The sequence below is a fragment of the Opisthorchis viverrini genome, assembly GCF_000715545.1.
Source record: "Opisthorchis viverrini unplaced genomic scaffold opera_v5_151, whole genome shotgun sequence".
NCBI classification, from domain to species: domain Eukaryota; kingdom Metazoa; phylum Platyhelminthes; class Trematoda; order Opisthorchiida; family Opisthorchiidae; genus Opisthorchis; species Opisthorchis viverrini.
In genome coordinates, this window is record NW_008751807.1 from 222131 (window position 1) to 237570 (window position 15440).

A 15440-nucleotide genomic window follows, 5' to 3' on the forward strand; every position below is an offset into this window, starting at 1 on the left:
GACGTGTGTATCAAGCTACAGTACGGGTTGTTTTGTTGTATGGCTGTGAGACTTGGCCCATTCGAGCAGCGGAACTGAGACGTCTTCAGGTGTTCGACAATCGTTGTCTCAGAACCATAGCTCGTGTGGGTTGGTGTCGGCGAATCCGTAACGAGGCAGTTAGAAAGCGTATTTTCGGTTGTGTAACGGGTAATTCCATTAAAGAATGTGTTCAGCACCAGAAGCTGCGTTGGTTGGGACATCTGTTACGTATACCGAACCATCGTTTGCCGAAGAGAGTACTGTTTTCCATGCCCAATTCGGAGTGGGTTAAACAGAGAGGTGGCCAGCCCTTGACTGGCAGAGGGGTATGAAAGAAATCGCGAAACGCTTGGGGGTTGTCGGTGCTACTTCTTTCCGGGAGTCATGCTGTCGATGATGATGATGAACCTAACAAGTTCATGGTTACAAACAAGACTATCATGCTTGAGCTAAAACATGTTGTTATGCACTTATCTGATTGCACCGTAGACGAGGAGAGAGATAACTATTAAGATTACTGTGTGATACATTCTATAAGTGCGGGTCAAATCACCCGTCATGTAATCTAATAATCGTNACACTCTTTCAGTGTTTAGCTGCCATGCCAACCAAGCGATGAACTGTCAGTCAGTAGAGTGGATGAATATATCAAAAACTAAAGAAACAGAAAGATGCGACGTATGGCCAATTTCACTTAAGAAATCCCTTCATCTGCTGGAATGCCAAAGCCTATCTCTGGCGTTGGGATCCAAGATTTGATGACATTCTATTAGCGTTACCTGAACATAGCGCTAGTCCTTTGTGACTTTATTTGTCGGAGTTCCGATTTAATTGAGAATAATAGACGGTTTCCGCCAAATCAAGAAAGCCAATTATTCTGACCCAAACGAACGCTACAACCTCAAGAGCCACAATCGCAATACGGCTGTTAGTAACGATGGCACAAAGTCCAAATTTGCCGCCTGACGCGCACACTTGATATAGCCAACGCTCGTTGTGCTTATCAATTCTATTGGGATTATATTCGATGCTACCTGCAAGAGAAAACTAACTGCATAAACCAGTGTTTCCCTGCGTTTTTTTATCCAATCCATCATCTTGTGTGAGCATGTGCTAAAATATCGTTTCTTCATTCATCATCTCATTACGTAATAATGTCTCCACATGAACAGCTGATGAGTCCAATAGTGGTCGCTGCACCATTTGCATGAACGTTCTATCATGGTTGACTTAGACATAATGAGTTGTGTCTGCATAGAAGGCTTGAGCTGGTTGCTACAACCAAGACCACTCATGATCTCGGTATTGCTGTAGAATAAGCTTTAGTCGCCTGAAGAGAGGAAACAATTAGGTTTACTGAATGTTAAATAGGTGTTCCCTTTTCCTATCAAAGTTGCCCAAACATCGTCTCCAGCTGTATGGCTCAGTCGTTCAGTTGACTGCATTTTCACACAACACACTTTTGTCCTGCAGAAACACCACAGAGAATAATAGCGGTCCAATTCTTCCCTATGTTGTGATTACTTGCACGAAATGAGATTTCAACCTAGATATGCGCAGAATTTATTGTTTCATCCGCACTGAACAGAATAACTTGTACCCTTTCACGCTATCGAGAAGTTGGCCTGGACAGGGGATTACTACATGAGCGAATGCTTCTCAGAACACCCGAAATTGTTATTCAGATGGGTGCATACAGGCACACACATACAATCTAACTTCTATATCACCGTAGTATGACCGCGAAAGTTATATTACTCTCGAGTGTGCTTTGGATTGCGACGGGAGGTTTGACGGCGGAACTCATTGATATTCGTCTTTCAAACTCATTAGGACGATCAGTGTACGTTGGATAGGATGTTCATAGACTGAGTGCATTTGAGCAAGCAGATGTAACAAGCTATGCAGCTCGCGCGTGCAATGGCAGCTACCTTATCAGACATGACCCAGCCGCGCCTTCAATGGCGCTCGTGCATCCAAGCTATTGCCTTCAATGCATGGCTCCTTTTCCAACCCCTCCTCCGACTTGACAGCTCACTGGCAATGCGGGATTTATGCACCAATTTACCAGGTCGCGCGTGCAATGCGCAGCTACTTACCCCCCAATCATCGGTGAACGAAATTGTGGCAGCTACAACCAGTGTACGACGAGTACGCGGTTCTTACAGCTGACAATGATGATGATGATGATGATGCAAACCATTGAATAGAAGGATTCGACTACTGAATGCGGCGAACCGCCTAACGAGAACGCACAAGCCTCCCTAGAATGCAGTACATGACGCGCAAAGATGCACGGCTAAAAAATGGTTTCGGTTTTTTCAAACATTATCAACTAAAGGATGACCCAGAATGGTTTCCGACTTCCCGTGGACGGACCATTCATCGTGGTTGATGATAGTTGAATAATAATGTCGTTGATGCAGGCATTTTTATTAGACGGACCGACTTTTCAAAAAATTGTCGTCAGGGGTACATTAGAAGCACTTGTATCAACCTTTAGTGTAATTGTGTGATTATGGTTATTTTTACTCAACCCAGTTCCTATGAAGGCGTATGCGAACAATTCCTCCTGGGCACTGCTTACTTCAGTCAGGGGGCTAGACTTCAGGCACAAGGATACGACAGAGTAGTTGGTTAACATTAACGGACACTACAGAATCACTCGATAGGATAAAAGTGTGGAGTTGAACAGCCACCGCTCCAACAATGATACCATGATGAACATCTAGGCATTTGTTTCGAAGGTGTAAATGATGTTTATTTTGTTGGAAAAGACACACTAGGCCATGATTGGTTTCAATGAGGCTAAATGGAACGCCATCAAGATCATAGAACAAGATACTATTAGCGCAAGCGCAACTCCGCCGTTGTCTCAAATTTAGTGCCTTAGTTAACCTTAAACTAAGTCCTGGATAGCTCAGTCGTTAAGGTGCGAAATTATGATACATTCAGGTTTGGACAACTTGAGACGATCTTATGCCTCGTGCTTTCCTCGAGTGGTACATAAGCTAAACACATAAAAGATGCCACATTTCCTATTATTGATCTCTTAAACCAATTACTTATCGCGCAATTACCATTTGGTAGAATTCGCAGATTATAGAGTGAACAGACAGGGTAGACATATTCCGAATTCGTACACAAAAAGCACAAGGGAATCACTGGCATTAAAACAGCGGCCGTCACGAGTGAGTACGGGAACATTACAAGTAAGTTCACCTGGTAGGCAGCTTGTTTGCAGGGAGCAGCGGTCGACTGGCCAAGTGAAACAGTGTTGGGAACATGACGCTTCTTGCTTGCTTGTTCCAGCCGCTGAATCTCCTGTGAAGGAAAGAAAGTAGGGACTTCTGAATTTAGAGTGATACGAGAGTTCCCGGAGTTAACAACCCTAGAAGCATGGAAACCAGTAGGTCCTAAAGGGACAAAGGTCGGTAGATATATCACCGAATCCATCCCCGGATAAAAATACCATATGCTTTTGATCGCAATAAATCAGAGCACCTAGGGAGTATGTATCGAGCGAGATAAAAATAGATTGTACCGCAACTACAGCCCAAATTTTTGAAGTGATAGATGGACAAACATGGTTTGCTTCAAGTGTCTGTTTATCAGTTAACTGAATGGAAACAAAATTATTTCTGGAAACGAGGGTCACAATTAAACAAAACGGGCAAGCCGGAGGGAAATTTTGCCCGTGGGTAGGCGGCCTATGCTTCTGTACCTATTTCCTGCCAATAAGTTTTTAACTCACTTTTATGTGGAAACACGAGAATCTTCCAAGGCTTAGCAACGATTCTGCCAGGGTCACCATATACCGTATTTCATTTTATCGTGTTATTCCCAGTTATACCCTAGGAAGGGATAGATGACTCAAGTGGTTAGAGCGCAAATTTACTGACCGAAATGTCCGTGGTTCGAACCCGACCTCTGCCTCTCGACTTCCCCTGTCTAGGCTTGGGCAACCCGGAAGTATTTCAGCCCTCATGCTTGCTTCGGGTAGCACGGCAGCTAGGCACCGGAAGGGTGTTACAGCCGAGCGATACCCAAGGAAAGACGAATCAAGCAGTATGCAGGAATAAAGAGAAGATACATAACGTAGAAGTGTGGAAGCCATGAAGGCTACATTGACACTAGTAGGTATGAAAACAGCATCAAAGGGGAGATGGTATCAGAGTGTAAAAAAATATTTAACAAGCCACAAAGTAAACTTTTTACCTCATGTTCAACGCTGCCAAAAGTCTTATTTGAATATCCAGGTCTCTGGAACCCTGCATGTAATATATTTGCAGTAATTCTACCACGTTCCCCAAAATTCAGACATCAATCCATCGGGTTCACATATCCCGAAATATTGCCAAAGTGAACAACTTTGGTCTCACCTAAAGACATGACCTCATCCTTGACATTGAACGGTACCGTTGTCAGCATTGATTCATGACAAAGTAAATTCACTGAGCGAAGACGGGCCAATACCTATGTGCTATTGACGGAACGAGATTCCTTCGTACGATGTGCAGATGTGAAAACACAGTGATTTCTCCATTCATCATTGCAGCCATTCCTCTTACCTTAAATTGAGTTTAATCGTGATACTCCGTTACGAAGAGACTGAACCTTACCGTGGTGAGGTGGTTTATGTACCTCAGCGACCCATTGAGCTATACTGGGGGTGTCCGCGCGACACTCACAGAGTCTCTCATACCAGGTTGGTCCTCGGGTAGAGGTCTGATGAACACAGTGCCAACACTGATGTTGCTGTCTTCGATGACGATGATAATGACGCCCGTTGGTCCCACGTACCTCATCATCTTCAGCTATGAAAATCTCGTGCTTGCCGTACAGGGGTTGTAGCTGCCACAGTTCGCCGATGATTTGGAGAGGTGGGTAGACAACTGCACATTGGCAGCTGTAGCCGATATAACTGCAGTGGATTTTTCATCAGGGAGATCGAAATGGAAGCTATACAGTAAAGGCAACAGATTGGAGGCATGCACACCATTGGACGCCCAACTAGGCATGTTTGAATATGTCCCTAACCATTTATGGGTTTCGAGGTCCCCATCCAGAGAGGCGGAAATGACCAGCGCAGCTGAGTTTGCTGCAATGGCTCTCATATTTCGCTGTCAATTTACTGTTTGACCTCCCTTCGCTCATTTCCACTTTTCACATGATTGTACGAAAGGGGTGCTCTCAGAATGTCGGTCAACTGGCATACGGAGCACAAGACCAAGCAAGCGCAATCTATGGACTGTGATCAGTTCACATATCACGGGCAAGTTATCTTTTCCGTAAACCATTAGAAATACTTCAGCATTTATCACTCGGTGTTCTCACCGGACTCGAGCAATGTTTCGAATACAAAGATGGTCCGACGTGCTCAACGCGTAGCGGCCAGGTTCCTGAGCCGTATAACTACATGGAGCGTACCACAGCATTTTAAAACCGAACGTTAATAAATAAGCGGATGTCGTGCCTATGCCACAAGTGATGCAAATTTACGTAAAAAACGTCCAGCTGTAGCACCCTTCTGGTGCCTAGCTGCCACGCCATCCGAGGGAAGCACGAGGGCTGAGATACTGCCAGGTTGCCCAAGCCTAGACAGGGGAAGTCGAGTGGCGGAGGTCGGATTCGAACCATGGACCTTCCGGTCAGTAAATTTGCGCTCTAACCACTTGGGCCATCTCGCGAAAGTTGATCTGGCCATCCCAATCCGGATGGAAATATCGTCTTTGGCTACACAACTAGGATAAATACAGCTGCTCAGGTAGACAGATTTGTCTACTACTTCAATCGGCCCATCCACAAGCACCCAAATAGGGTTCGGGCCTAACCAGTCCTGAAAGAGCACCTTAAACTCTGTAGGTCTGAAGTGTATACCGAACTGTGGGTCAGAAGTACTCAGATTATCTATTGTATTCTGCATCACAGTGAAGCCATATCCAAGAGGTATGTTGTCTGTATACTCGACAACTGTGAGGACGCTCTGGGGGCAATTAACGTAGCCATGACGAAGTCACACAGGAAAGGTGACAGATGACATCCTAGCCTAATCACTTTAAGTGGTGAAGCAAAGCGAAAGACTCCCATGAAACTTCACGCATCCACAAGAGTCAAAACACAGAGGCTTCAGAAGGGTTAATAATTCATGGTGGATACCTTCGCTCTATAGACACTGCTAGTGTCTGACGGTCTACAGAGTAGGAAGCTTTCAAGTCAAGATAAGCAGTGGTGGCTGTTGGCCAAGTGGTCCAATTTGGTCCACGGAGGATTTGTCGTTGGAGGCCTCCAGGTTATTCGACGCGAAAATCTATTCTGAAAGTTCGTACTAGCCAGAAATACTTTACGATAGGCATAACTGGAGTCGCTCCCCGTCGTATGTGCGACGAGCATCGATTCCAGATTAACCGCCCATATTTGAGTCCGAGGAACTTAGACCAAGTTTGGCATTTATAGCATGCAACAGGGTCAGCATCAGTGCCGTATCAGTGACGAATGAGCCCGGATGACTTTCGATAGAAAGTACCCTTCTCAGCGTCAGAAATACAGCCCGCTCTGATAAACCCCATTGATAAAACAGACCAGTGGTTGTCAACTGCGGACCCCTTTTTATACTTAAGGGCCTGTAGTATTTGGATACTAGAGATTGGAAATCGTATGAGGGATATTTCATGAACCACACTGAGTAAGGTACCGAGGGTGACCGATGTTGGTGTTCAGGAAAACTAAAACATGACGCATCCATTTTGTGTTCCCAGTCGGTTCTCCGACAGTAAATGGAAGTCTTGGACTAACCAAATGTCTAGAGATCAGGTATTTTTACCAAGGAAACGTTGGCGATGCATAAAATAAGAACAGTGTTGGTGGCTCACCATCAAAAGCGACTCCACATCCGGTTGTGCAGGAACGTATTCCTGAGCAATGTAACGTTTCTGCTCATATTTTGAGCGTATGAAGATTTCGAGTGCAGAATCCGTCTGCGGCCTTCGAAAATTATCAGGTAAACGAGCTTCATAAATTGCTCGAGCACGACTATTACCCATATCACGCATTGTCTAGTTTGAAGTGGGCCATCGACAACTGAAGACTTACTGCAAGTTGCGAAACTGTCCATGTATCCAGGTTGACAGATTTTACTTTGGAAATGTGAACTCCCAAGTTGCGGTGGATTCCAGCACACCTTATACAAAGGAAAACACCTATATTCCAAGACGCCCATCTGGGACCTAACACACTAGGCGCGACAAAATATAGTTACTTACCCTTGGCATCGCAATCAACACAATATTTGTTATCTTCGTCGCGTAAAAGCTCCTGAATAATGAGCTGATGACGTTCGGACTGCAACTTTTCCTGGTCCCTCTTCGCTCCCGTCATCATATACGAAGATGGCGCGTCCAGGCTTGACCTTCAGACCAGTTTAAAATACTCAATGCAATAGATGACATCAATGTGACCACTACGTTGGTGTGTGTTATGATTTTATCCTATTTTTATACAATGAAGTTAATACAGTGAACTGTAGTTTCTTCGGTAAGTAATGAAAATGCTGCTGGGTTGCAAATCAATAGGCTACGGATTCACGGATTGACACATAGGATTGAGCTCCATCCTAGGATTTCACCCAAGTTTCCGATTCGGTTTTGTTTTGTCGATCAATAGCTGCGGTGCACCAAAAAGACAATCGAAAAATGGTGTAGTATTGCTCTCTAAGTTCTCGGCACGGTACAGTAACCCAGTTAGCACCGGTGCAGAAATTTCTGCAGAATGTCTGCACCCGGATGCGAACATTTCCGCACAGTGTCCGCAGGTTTCTGCACCCGGGTGCGGTACTTTCCGCACAATATCTGCACACTTCTGCACCCAGGTACCGAAATTTCTCCACAATATCCGCACAGTTCTGCGCCTGGGTGCAGATTCTGTGCGGAAAGGAAACAAAATTCCGCACCAAATCCGCGCCCGGATGCGGAAATAGTGCATAAGTTTCCGCACCCAGGTGCGTAAAATACGCACTCAGCACCCGAATTTCCGCACTTAGCTAAAGTCGTCGGACGCGCTAATACAGCCCATTATGCGCATATATCTGTTTCCCTAGTACAATTCAGCAACTTTCTAAACACTACGCTCTCATGCCGTGATAACCCATTGGCCCTCACCTAACTGCTCAACGTATTACCTTCCCGGATATCAATAAGCGGCTTCAAGTACAAGTGTTTTTATCAATAAATTAAAAAAATACAGGGGGAAGATACTTTGTCACTCTTGGTGGCTCTCCGCGGGTAGTTCCGAAATTTCTGCCGTTCGTTCTCCAGCCAGCGAAGAAAGATGTTCTTTATTTGTCGCAGATTTGTGTTAGGAAACTTCTCAGTCTTGGTGTCTGTAATGAGGGACATAGATATTGAGTTTCATCGGGACACTGATTCAACCACCTAAATATTAAACAACCAGTAAATACTTACAAATAAGTCCTTGGGCCAGCCTGGTTGACACGAATGCGCCACCTGAGTAGTACGGCTAGCGTTGGTGTCAACGTCCGTGTAAGCACGTCGGTCACGTACATTTGTACATCGTCAACCTCCTTCAAGAGCCACCATTCCACCCTTGTGAAACCAATAATCATTAATACAAATATTGCTTACCAGCTGTGCATAGCGTGGACCATCTCTTAGATGTTCTTCATACTTTCGGAGATCATTCGTGGATGACAGCGGAAGACGGGACTTGTTGAGAGCCTGAGAACTGCTTGTGGGTGCTAAAATGTCCAGCTTCGTATGCAGTCCCTGGAGCAATGAGTAAATCCTCTCTAAATTCTGTATAATTTTAAGTAAAACAAGGTAACTACTCACTGAGAATGAGGTTGGCATTTCCGCGTAAATTACGCTGGCCTTTGGATTTGGAGAGTTAGTTCTAGAAAGTAAAGTACATGGAATGTTGAGAAAACCTGAGGATCGGGGTCGAACTGCGTGGTTCTGGATCGCCAACGGCGGGAGGTGTTGTATACGTGGAACAGCTGATAGATTCTAGATAATGGTGATGAAATAAAATGTACGTTCCACATATCATCGGGGCAGCACGAGGGACGGTGGCGCGTCTTGAACAGGAATTATACTACTAATCGTGGCAGTCGGATTGGTACATCTGAAAATGAGGATTTTACAAATTGAAAAGTTGGTAGGTGCGGGAGGACCTGCAGTCATTTTGAAGTTGGTGGGCTTATTACTATGTTCGCTAACAAATTTGTGTCCCTACTGGAATCACGATCCGACCCGCCTGTAAAATCAGACAGCAGCCGTTTCTTTGTACTGCAACCATCGTAATACGATTGATAAACACACTGTTTGCGCCTGGATCGACGTACGAGCCATTCATCGTTTTGCTCCGTAGATGAGGTATGCCCTTAGTCATGCTGAGCACTCAGTGGATCCGGAAAAGTTTCTAAAACATTTTTAACTGAAAATGAACTTACTGCACTGCCGAAGCACTTCGTACTTGCACGACTTCAGTGTACATTTTGGTAGGGTACACATCAGTAAGCTGGTATATAGAATGCTGACTGTGCACGAGGGCCAAAGGACTGAATCGGGCAGTACGAACCACGATTCATGCTCTATGCCAACAGAGTTTTTCGTAAAAATGAGAACAGCGTACATCGCTGAAATACGACTTACAAATACGATATTTACCAGGACAATGTCCATATGCAAACGGAAGCTTTGATGGAATAACACAACACCAACATAAATATGTATATATATTCTACGAGGTAATGAGTAATACAAGTAATAAATGCATAATTCGCCGACCGCCATTTGTAAGTGTACTAACCAATCGATAAGGGTATGCGAAATGGGGAAGTATATACGAGTGTCTCCGCAGGAAATCTTATCCATTTACAAGATATTTCATCGACTGATGCAAACAGCCGAGTGTGTTGCCTGTTGGTATCAATACGCAAGTGTAAAATGGGAGAATAGTTTAGATGTCTGGCACTCAATAGTATCTCTAGAAATATCTTCAATGACAGCTGGTTGACCATCAAGCAAAATGCATTTTTCGGGAAGGTTCTTCAAAAAAACGACATCCCTATGAAAAAACCTGCGAAATCCGGCAGTGGCCGATTGCCTCAGTCGCAAACCAACATCATCCAAAAATATATTCCTTTGGACAGCACCTAATCCCACACTCTCGGCAAGTCGGCGGTAAAGCTGGACAGCTGGTGCTTTTGGCCTATGTATGTAATGCTTCGAATGCCCCAGCTCTGATTCATAGGGAAAACAGGAAAAACGATCCAACCAAACATAAAGCTTGACAAAATCGAATAAATGGGAGAAGAGGTGTATGTTGTAGACTAAATGACTGAGACCAAAAACAGCAACAAATTTTGACACAGAAACCTTGGAAACGCCAATCACCAAACCAGCATATTATTGTGAAAAAAGGCGAACAGCCCATGAAAGTGGTTACCGAAAAATACATAAGGCATTCGTGAACGTCAGGATGTAAGATATCTCGTAAAACAACAGGTCCCATGTACGGAAGAAACTGTCGTAGCTCAGATGCCTCCCACCGATCCAGGTCTACGATGCCTCAAGATTTTCGGGGGGAATCAACACTTAGAGCCAAAATCTGTTGCTCAATGTTATCATTCAGCAGATTCCAGAACTCCAAAGAGAGCCTGGTCTTGTGTCCAATTGGCGTGACTCTGAGTAGGATGATAAATTTCCGCACTAAACCAAGAAACGCACTATGCATGTAATCTGATGAGTAACCGTCAGTCATGGGAAAATGTAACCCCTCCACCAGACTTGGACCTATGTGTTGCTTGCTTTCTGGTCCGGAAATCAGAGTCACGACGCAAGGGAGCTGTCAACGAGGGGAAAGTCATTCGTGTGCCAGTGTGCCCACCTTCTTATGTACAGTACTCACATCCATAATATCCTGTATGTCCTCGTTTCAGAGGGGTTTGGTAAACAATCGGTGGAACGTTGCCCAGCAATAAATCCACCGATTGTTTACCAAACCTCTCTGAAACGATGACTTCCCAATCGGTCCCAAACATTTTCCAATTGATCCTGTATGTCCCTTCACTTGCTTTAGAAAAGCCCTAGGAGGACTGTCGTAATTAATGCACTGAAGACGGACGGTGTGAATATTGCAAACCCGGAGGCACCGTTTGCCAAAATGTCCGTCAACTCAGCGACCGTGTCGGGCATCAGATGCTGAGCATCGTTGAGTTTTTGCTCACCACAGTGTATTCCCGCGACGAAAGGCTGACCCAGAAAGGGTGAAAATATGCGGGAGAGTATAGGCCACACCTGAGTACGAGAATTATTTTAAGCTCGAATACCCTCAACGCTCATTTGAATATCGATATTTGTAGCCCTAGTTTGAATCTCACGGAGCTGTTGCAGCAAACCTGCTTGCAACCCAAGGTTTAGATAAATCTCACCGGCCTTCTGTTGCACACAACGATAGGAAGTTTTCATTACGGTCCGTGGATCCTTCGGAACAGACGGAAAAAATGTATCTGTGTTCGTCCAATACAACGGCCAAACCGGATAAAGTTAGGTTCGGCCTTCGTGCCATCCGACGAACAGCCGTTCGAATAATTCTACCTGGTTGTGAATTGTTTAAAATGGATACCGATGAAAAGCAATATAAGTGTAAGCAGAACATATGGACTGATCCCATCAACGACTTGCAGTGGGCTGCCTTATGGCAAAAAGCATAAACCGAAAGGTTCTCCAAGGACCGCAGTGGTGAATGTCTTTCTGGTTCCAAAGTCCTGATAACAGGAATCGGAGAAACCGCCGGCAAACCGCTTAATGAATCACAACCTGGCTGATCCCCTGGGACGGTGAAATGCGGCATATCTAAAACCCATAATGTAATTAATCATGAATCTTACCTTCAGATAGTTGACTAAAGGCACTATGGGCGCATTCATCAGCCGGGCAAAGAAAACATCCGCAGCCTCCTGTCGTACTTTTTGATATAGCGTCGTTCTTGAAAAGCATTTACCAGCAACACGAACGAATTTCGGGCGAATTGACGATTACTTGAAGTGAAAAATACGTTCACGTAAACACACCTGGAGTTAAACATATGAAAGCACAACAAAACTCACTCTCAGCCGCACGTGAGGATAAACAGAACGCAGAGCTTCCCGCGAGCAATAACGCAGCACACTAAAACAAAACCACTTAAATTGGTCGAGAGTTTGCATTTCGTAGTGACTCGGAAATGTAGGGTATTGTGGTTTTTTAATACTGTAAGACAAATAAAGAAGCTTTGATGCCCATTAAACGTCTCAATCTCCCGCGGCTTAAAGGCCAAAAGTTAATGCAGAAGTTCTGCACAGTTTCCGCACAGTTTCTGCGTTCAGGGGCGGACGCGTGCTAACTGGGAAGCCTACTACCACAAACGTTCACATAGAAGCCATCCAATGATGCGTTGAGCTGGGAACAATATGGAGCGTATGCGACCGCCGGAGTACGGTTATCCCGCGCAGCGACTAGCCGATATAAAGATAACTTGCTTCATAAAATTGTGCAGTCTTAGCTGAGAAATCTGATCTTGTGCTCGCCGTCCATTAGGTAGGTCAAGTTTGATAAACCTCTTCGCTAAAACTTGTTCAAACAGGGCTTATGTATGAGGTCTCCTCGAAGATGGCGACGATCCATGGGAAGTTGTCAAGCACCATGAAATGCGTTTCACAGTCCACGGAGTAAAAGGCGGCAACCAATTTCGTAGCAAGCCTATAGACACGCTCAATGAGGGTTACGTCTTTCTAGGATCCTTGGTGGACAACTTCGTTGGTATGTTCAAGAAGTGGACTGGCATAGGCCTCATAGGGTACTTGGAAGTCCATGTGAGTAACACGAGAAGTGTTGCACCAAATCATCCGTAGATCGCCGAATGTCTTTTGACCCAATACATCATGTTTGAATAGAGCCAGATACCCAAGTCCTTTTTGGCATCTATCTATGGTACATTCTGTTTCATTTTCACCATGTACGGCAAAGACCTTCGCTGAGTCTCCTGTGAAGAACATATGGGGGCACCTTTTGACATTCAGAGAAAGGTGCCAGTCTAACGATAAATGCTTTGCTGCGCCAATGTCCCCTAAGAGGTCGCTGACATTTGGACCCCAAGATTTCGTGTAGTCCGCAAAATGTAGAAATGAACAAGAAGCTTTAAACGGATTCGAGTATCCACCAAGGGTGTTCTTGAGTTACGTAGATGACACGTTCGTTGTAATAAATTGGGATAAGGTGAACGAATTCTTTTAGCATCTGAACACATAGGACCCTCACATTAAGTTTAGCATGGAGCTAGAGTCCACATCGGGTACACTAGCTTTCCTTGACTGCATGACACACAAGAGTGATGGGAAATTAAAAACCACTCTATACCGGAAATCAACAGATAGCGGTGCGGTCTTAAACTACTCCTCTGCACATCCAAAAGCAGTATATGCTAGTATAGCCTCTGCGATGTTTAAGAGAGTGAGAGCGACCGACGAGCAGCACAACTTGAGGTAAAAAGCGACTCCAAGATAGCGGATACTTAGTGGTTTGATTAAGCAGCAACTAATACGGGTATTAATGCAAACACCAAAGCCCAACAGGGAGTGGATCGGAACAGTGGTCATTCCATGCAAAACAGGGACATCTGAAGTCATTAGAAGGGCACTGAATACGGTTAACATTAGAATAGCTTTCCAGAAGGGGAAAACTTTACGCTCGATATTGGTGCATTTGAAGGATCGCCTCCCGGTTGATAGGACTAGGAACTGTGTATACAAAATAAAATGTAACGACTGTACAAAGGTTTATCTAGGGCAGACAGCCTGGGAATTGCACAGCAGAATCGGTGGGTATAAGCGTTCCATTAACAAACCATAGAGAAACGCAGAGGAATACCAGGCATTAGTCAAAGATTCAGCAATGGCATGGCATGCTCTAGACACTGGGAATGGGATAATTTAGAAAATGTGGACATCCCTAGACGGGGTTTAAGATTCACACTACAGCGACTGGTGGCCGAGGCGGTGGAAATCGCCAAGCATTCCAGTGTGAATAGAACAGAGACGGTAGAACTTGCAAACTTGTGGAGAGTGGTCTTAGGTCAGCCGAGGTGACACGAGGCGGTGTGCAGTTATCAGAAAAATTGCCCGAGGTCTAAAAGTGCAAAAATCCAAGTAACGTTGGACCCAATTAACCAACCCAGCCCATTCCCTAACTAATTGTCCCAGCACCCTTGGACGAACAAAGGTGAACAAAATATGTGAACGACCCCAAGAGGAATTTTCCATTAAGGTGTCCTAGACTGAAGAAGCAGGGACGAGAAAAAATCCGGGTTCATCCTAAAGACGAACCAATCTATCGTAAAGCTTAGTCATCCCCATTAATCAAAAAACAGGGAGATCAGACTAAACACCCAGCACTGATCACGTCACTAGTCATAGTGAACCTCACGGATTGCCCTGATTGCCTTAGAATTCAATCATCCTACTTACTCACTCACTTGGCCTGACGAAGCTTTTGTGTCAAAAGCGAAACGTTGCCCAGCAATAAATCCACCGATTGTTTACCAAACCCCTTTGGTACGAAAACTTCTCGAACATTATTTTGGTAGGGAAAAATGTATTGGTTTCCTACTTAAAGCACCTGACCTAACCTAGTGCGTAGCTCTTGTACTTCCTGACGGCCATCGGGTAGCGTTAAAACTTCACACTTATTGACCCGCTAAAATTATTTTACTTTTAAATTATCTTCCAAGTACATAGTTTTTTCGTGACGAATGCAGCGACTACATGTGTGATTGAACAACTCAAAAATTAGTAAGTTATGTCATCTTCCAAAAAATTACTTACAACGGTTGCCCAGCTTAGCGAATAAGCCAACATACAGGGGTATTCTACCATAATCCTAGTCCAAAGGGAAGGGATTTAGCGCGTGTTTGAACACAACAGAACGTTCTTAACTGTTTCAGTCACTAGACCGCACTGGCCAATACGTCTGCAGATATTGCCCACCTGTCCTGCGTTATCGCCGTTTGCGGTGCTGCATATCCATTTACTACGTATGAATGTATGAATACAGGTATGTAAGTCATTAAAAACCAAACGATTTTTCATGGTACAATTAACCGTCTACCGAGATAAGCATTGAATGTTCTTCACAGATAAGGTCTTTAGTCAATTATTAAAAGCACACCAAATTTTTCGGCTTCTAATAAACTGACACCTGAACGCCGAAAAAGTGCCTGGGTTTTGCCTCATGAAGAGGGTTTACTTGTTGGGCTTGGTGCATTAAACACCTGTGGTCCATTAAATAGCTTCCACTTCGTTTTACCGAAATCTTTGGAGCACCGTTCATTTTACAATAACGTACCTAAAACATTACACCAAACGA

The 15440-nt window shown here is 44.5% G+C and overlaps 1 protein-coding gene across 1 annotated transcript in view; it reads right to left on the minus strand.

The window, feature by feature from the left end:
- Nucleotides 1–14678, minus strand: part of T265_14166 (hypothetical protein) — a gene marked incomplete at both ends in the record, with an annotated part of 30086 nt that extends 15408 nt beyond the window's left edge. The window contains 10 exons of the mRNA XM_009172321.1: nucleotides 3232–3345; nucleotides 6894–7076; nucleotides 7114–7247; nucleotides 7284–7423; nucleotides 8481–8621; nucleotides 8704–8773; nucleotides 10948–11093; nucleotides 11471–11894; nucleotides 11930–11952; nucleotides 14551–14678. Of these exons, the coding sequence (XP_009170585.1) occupies nucleotides 3232–3345; nucleotides 6894–7076; nucleotides 7114–7247; nucleotides 7284–7423; nucleotides 8481–8621; nucleotides 8704–8773; nucleotides 10948–11093; nucleotides 11471–11894; nucleotides 11930–11952; nucleotides 14551–14678 (1503 nt within the window). The remainder of the gene's footprint in view (nucleotides 1–3231; nucleotides 3346–6893; nucleotides 7077–7113; nucleotides 7248–7283; nucleotides 7424–8480; nucleotides 8622–8703; nucleotides 8774–10947; nucleotides 11094–11470; nucleotides 11895–11929; nucleotides 11953–14550) is intronic.
- Between the last annotated feature and the right edge of the window lie 762 nt (nucleotides 14679–15440).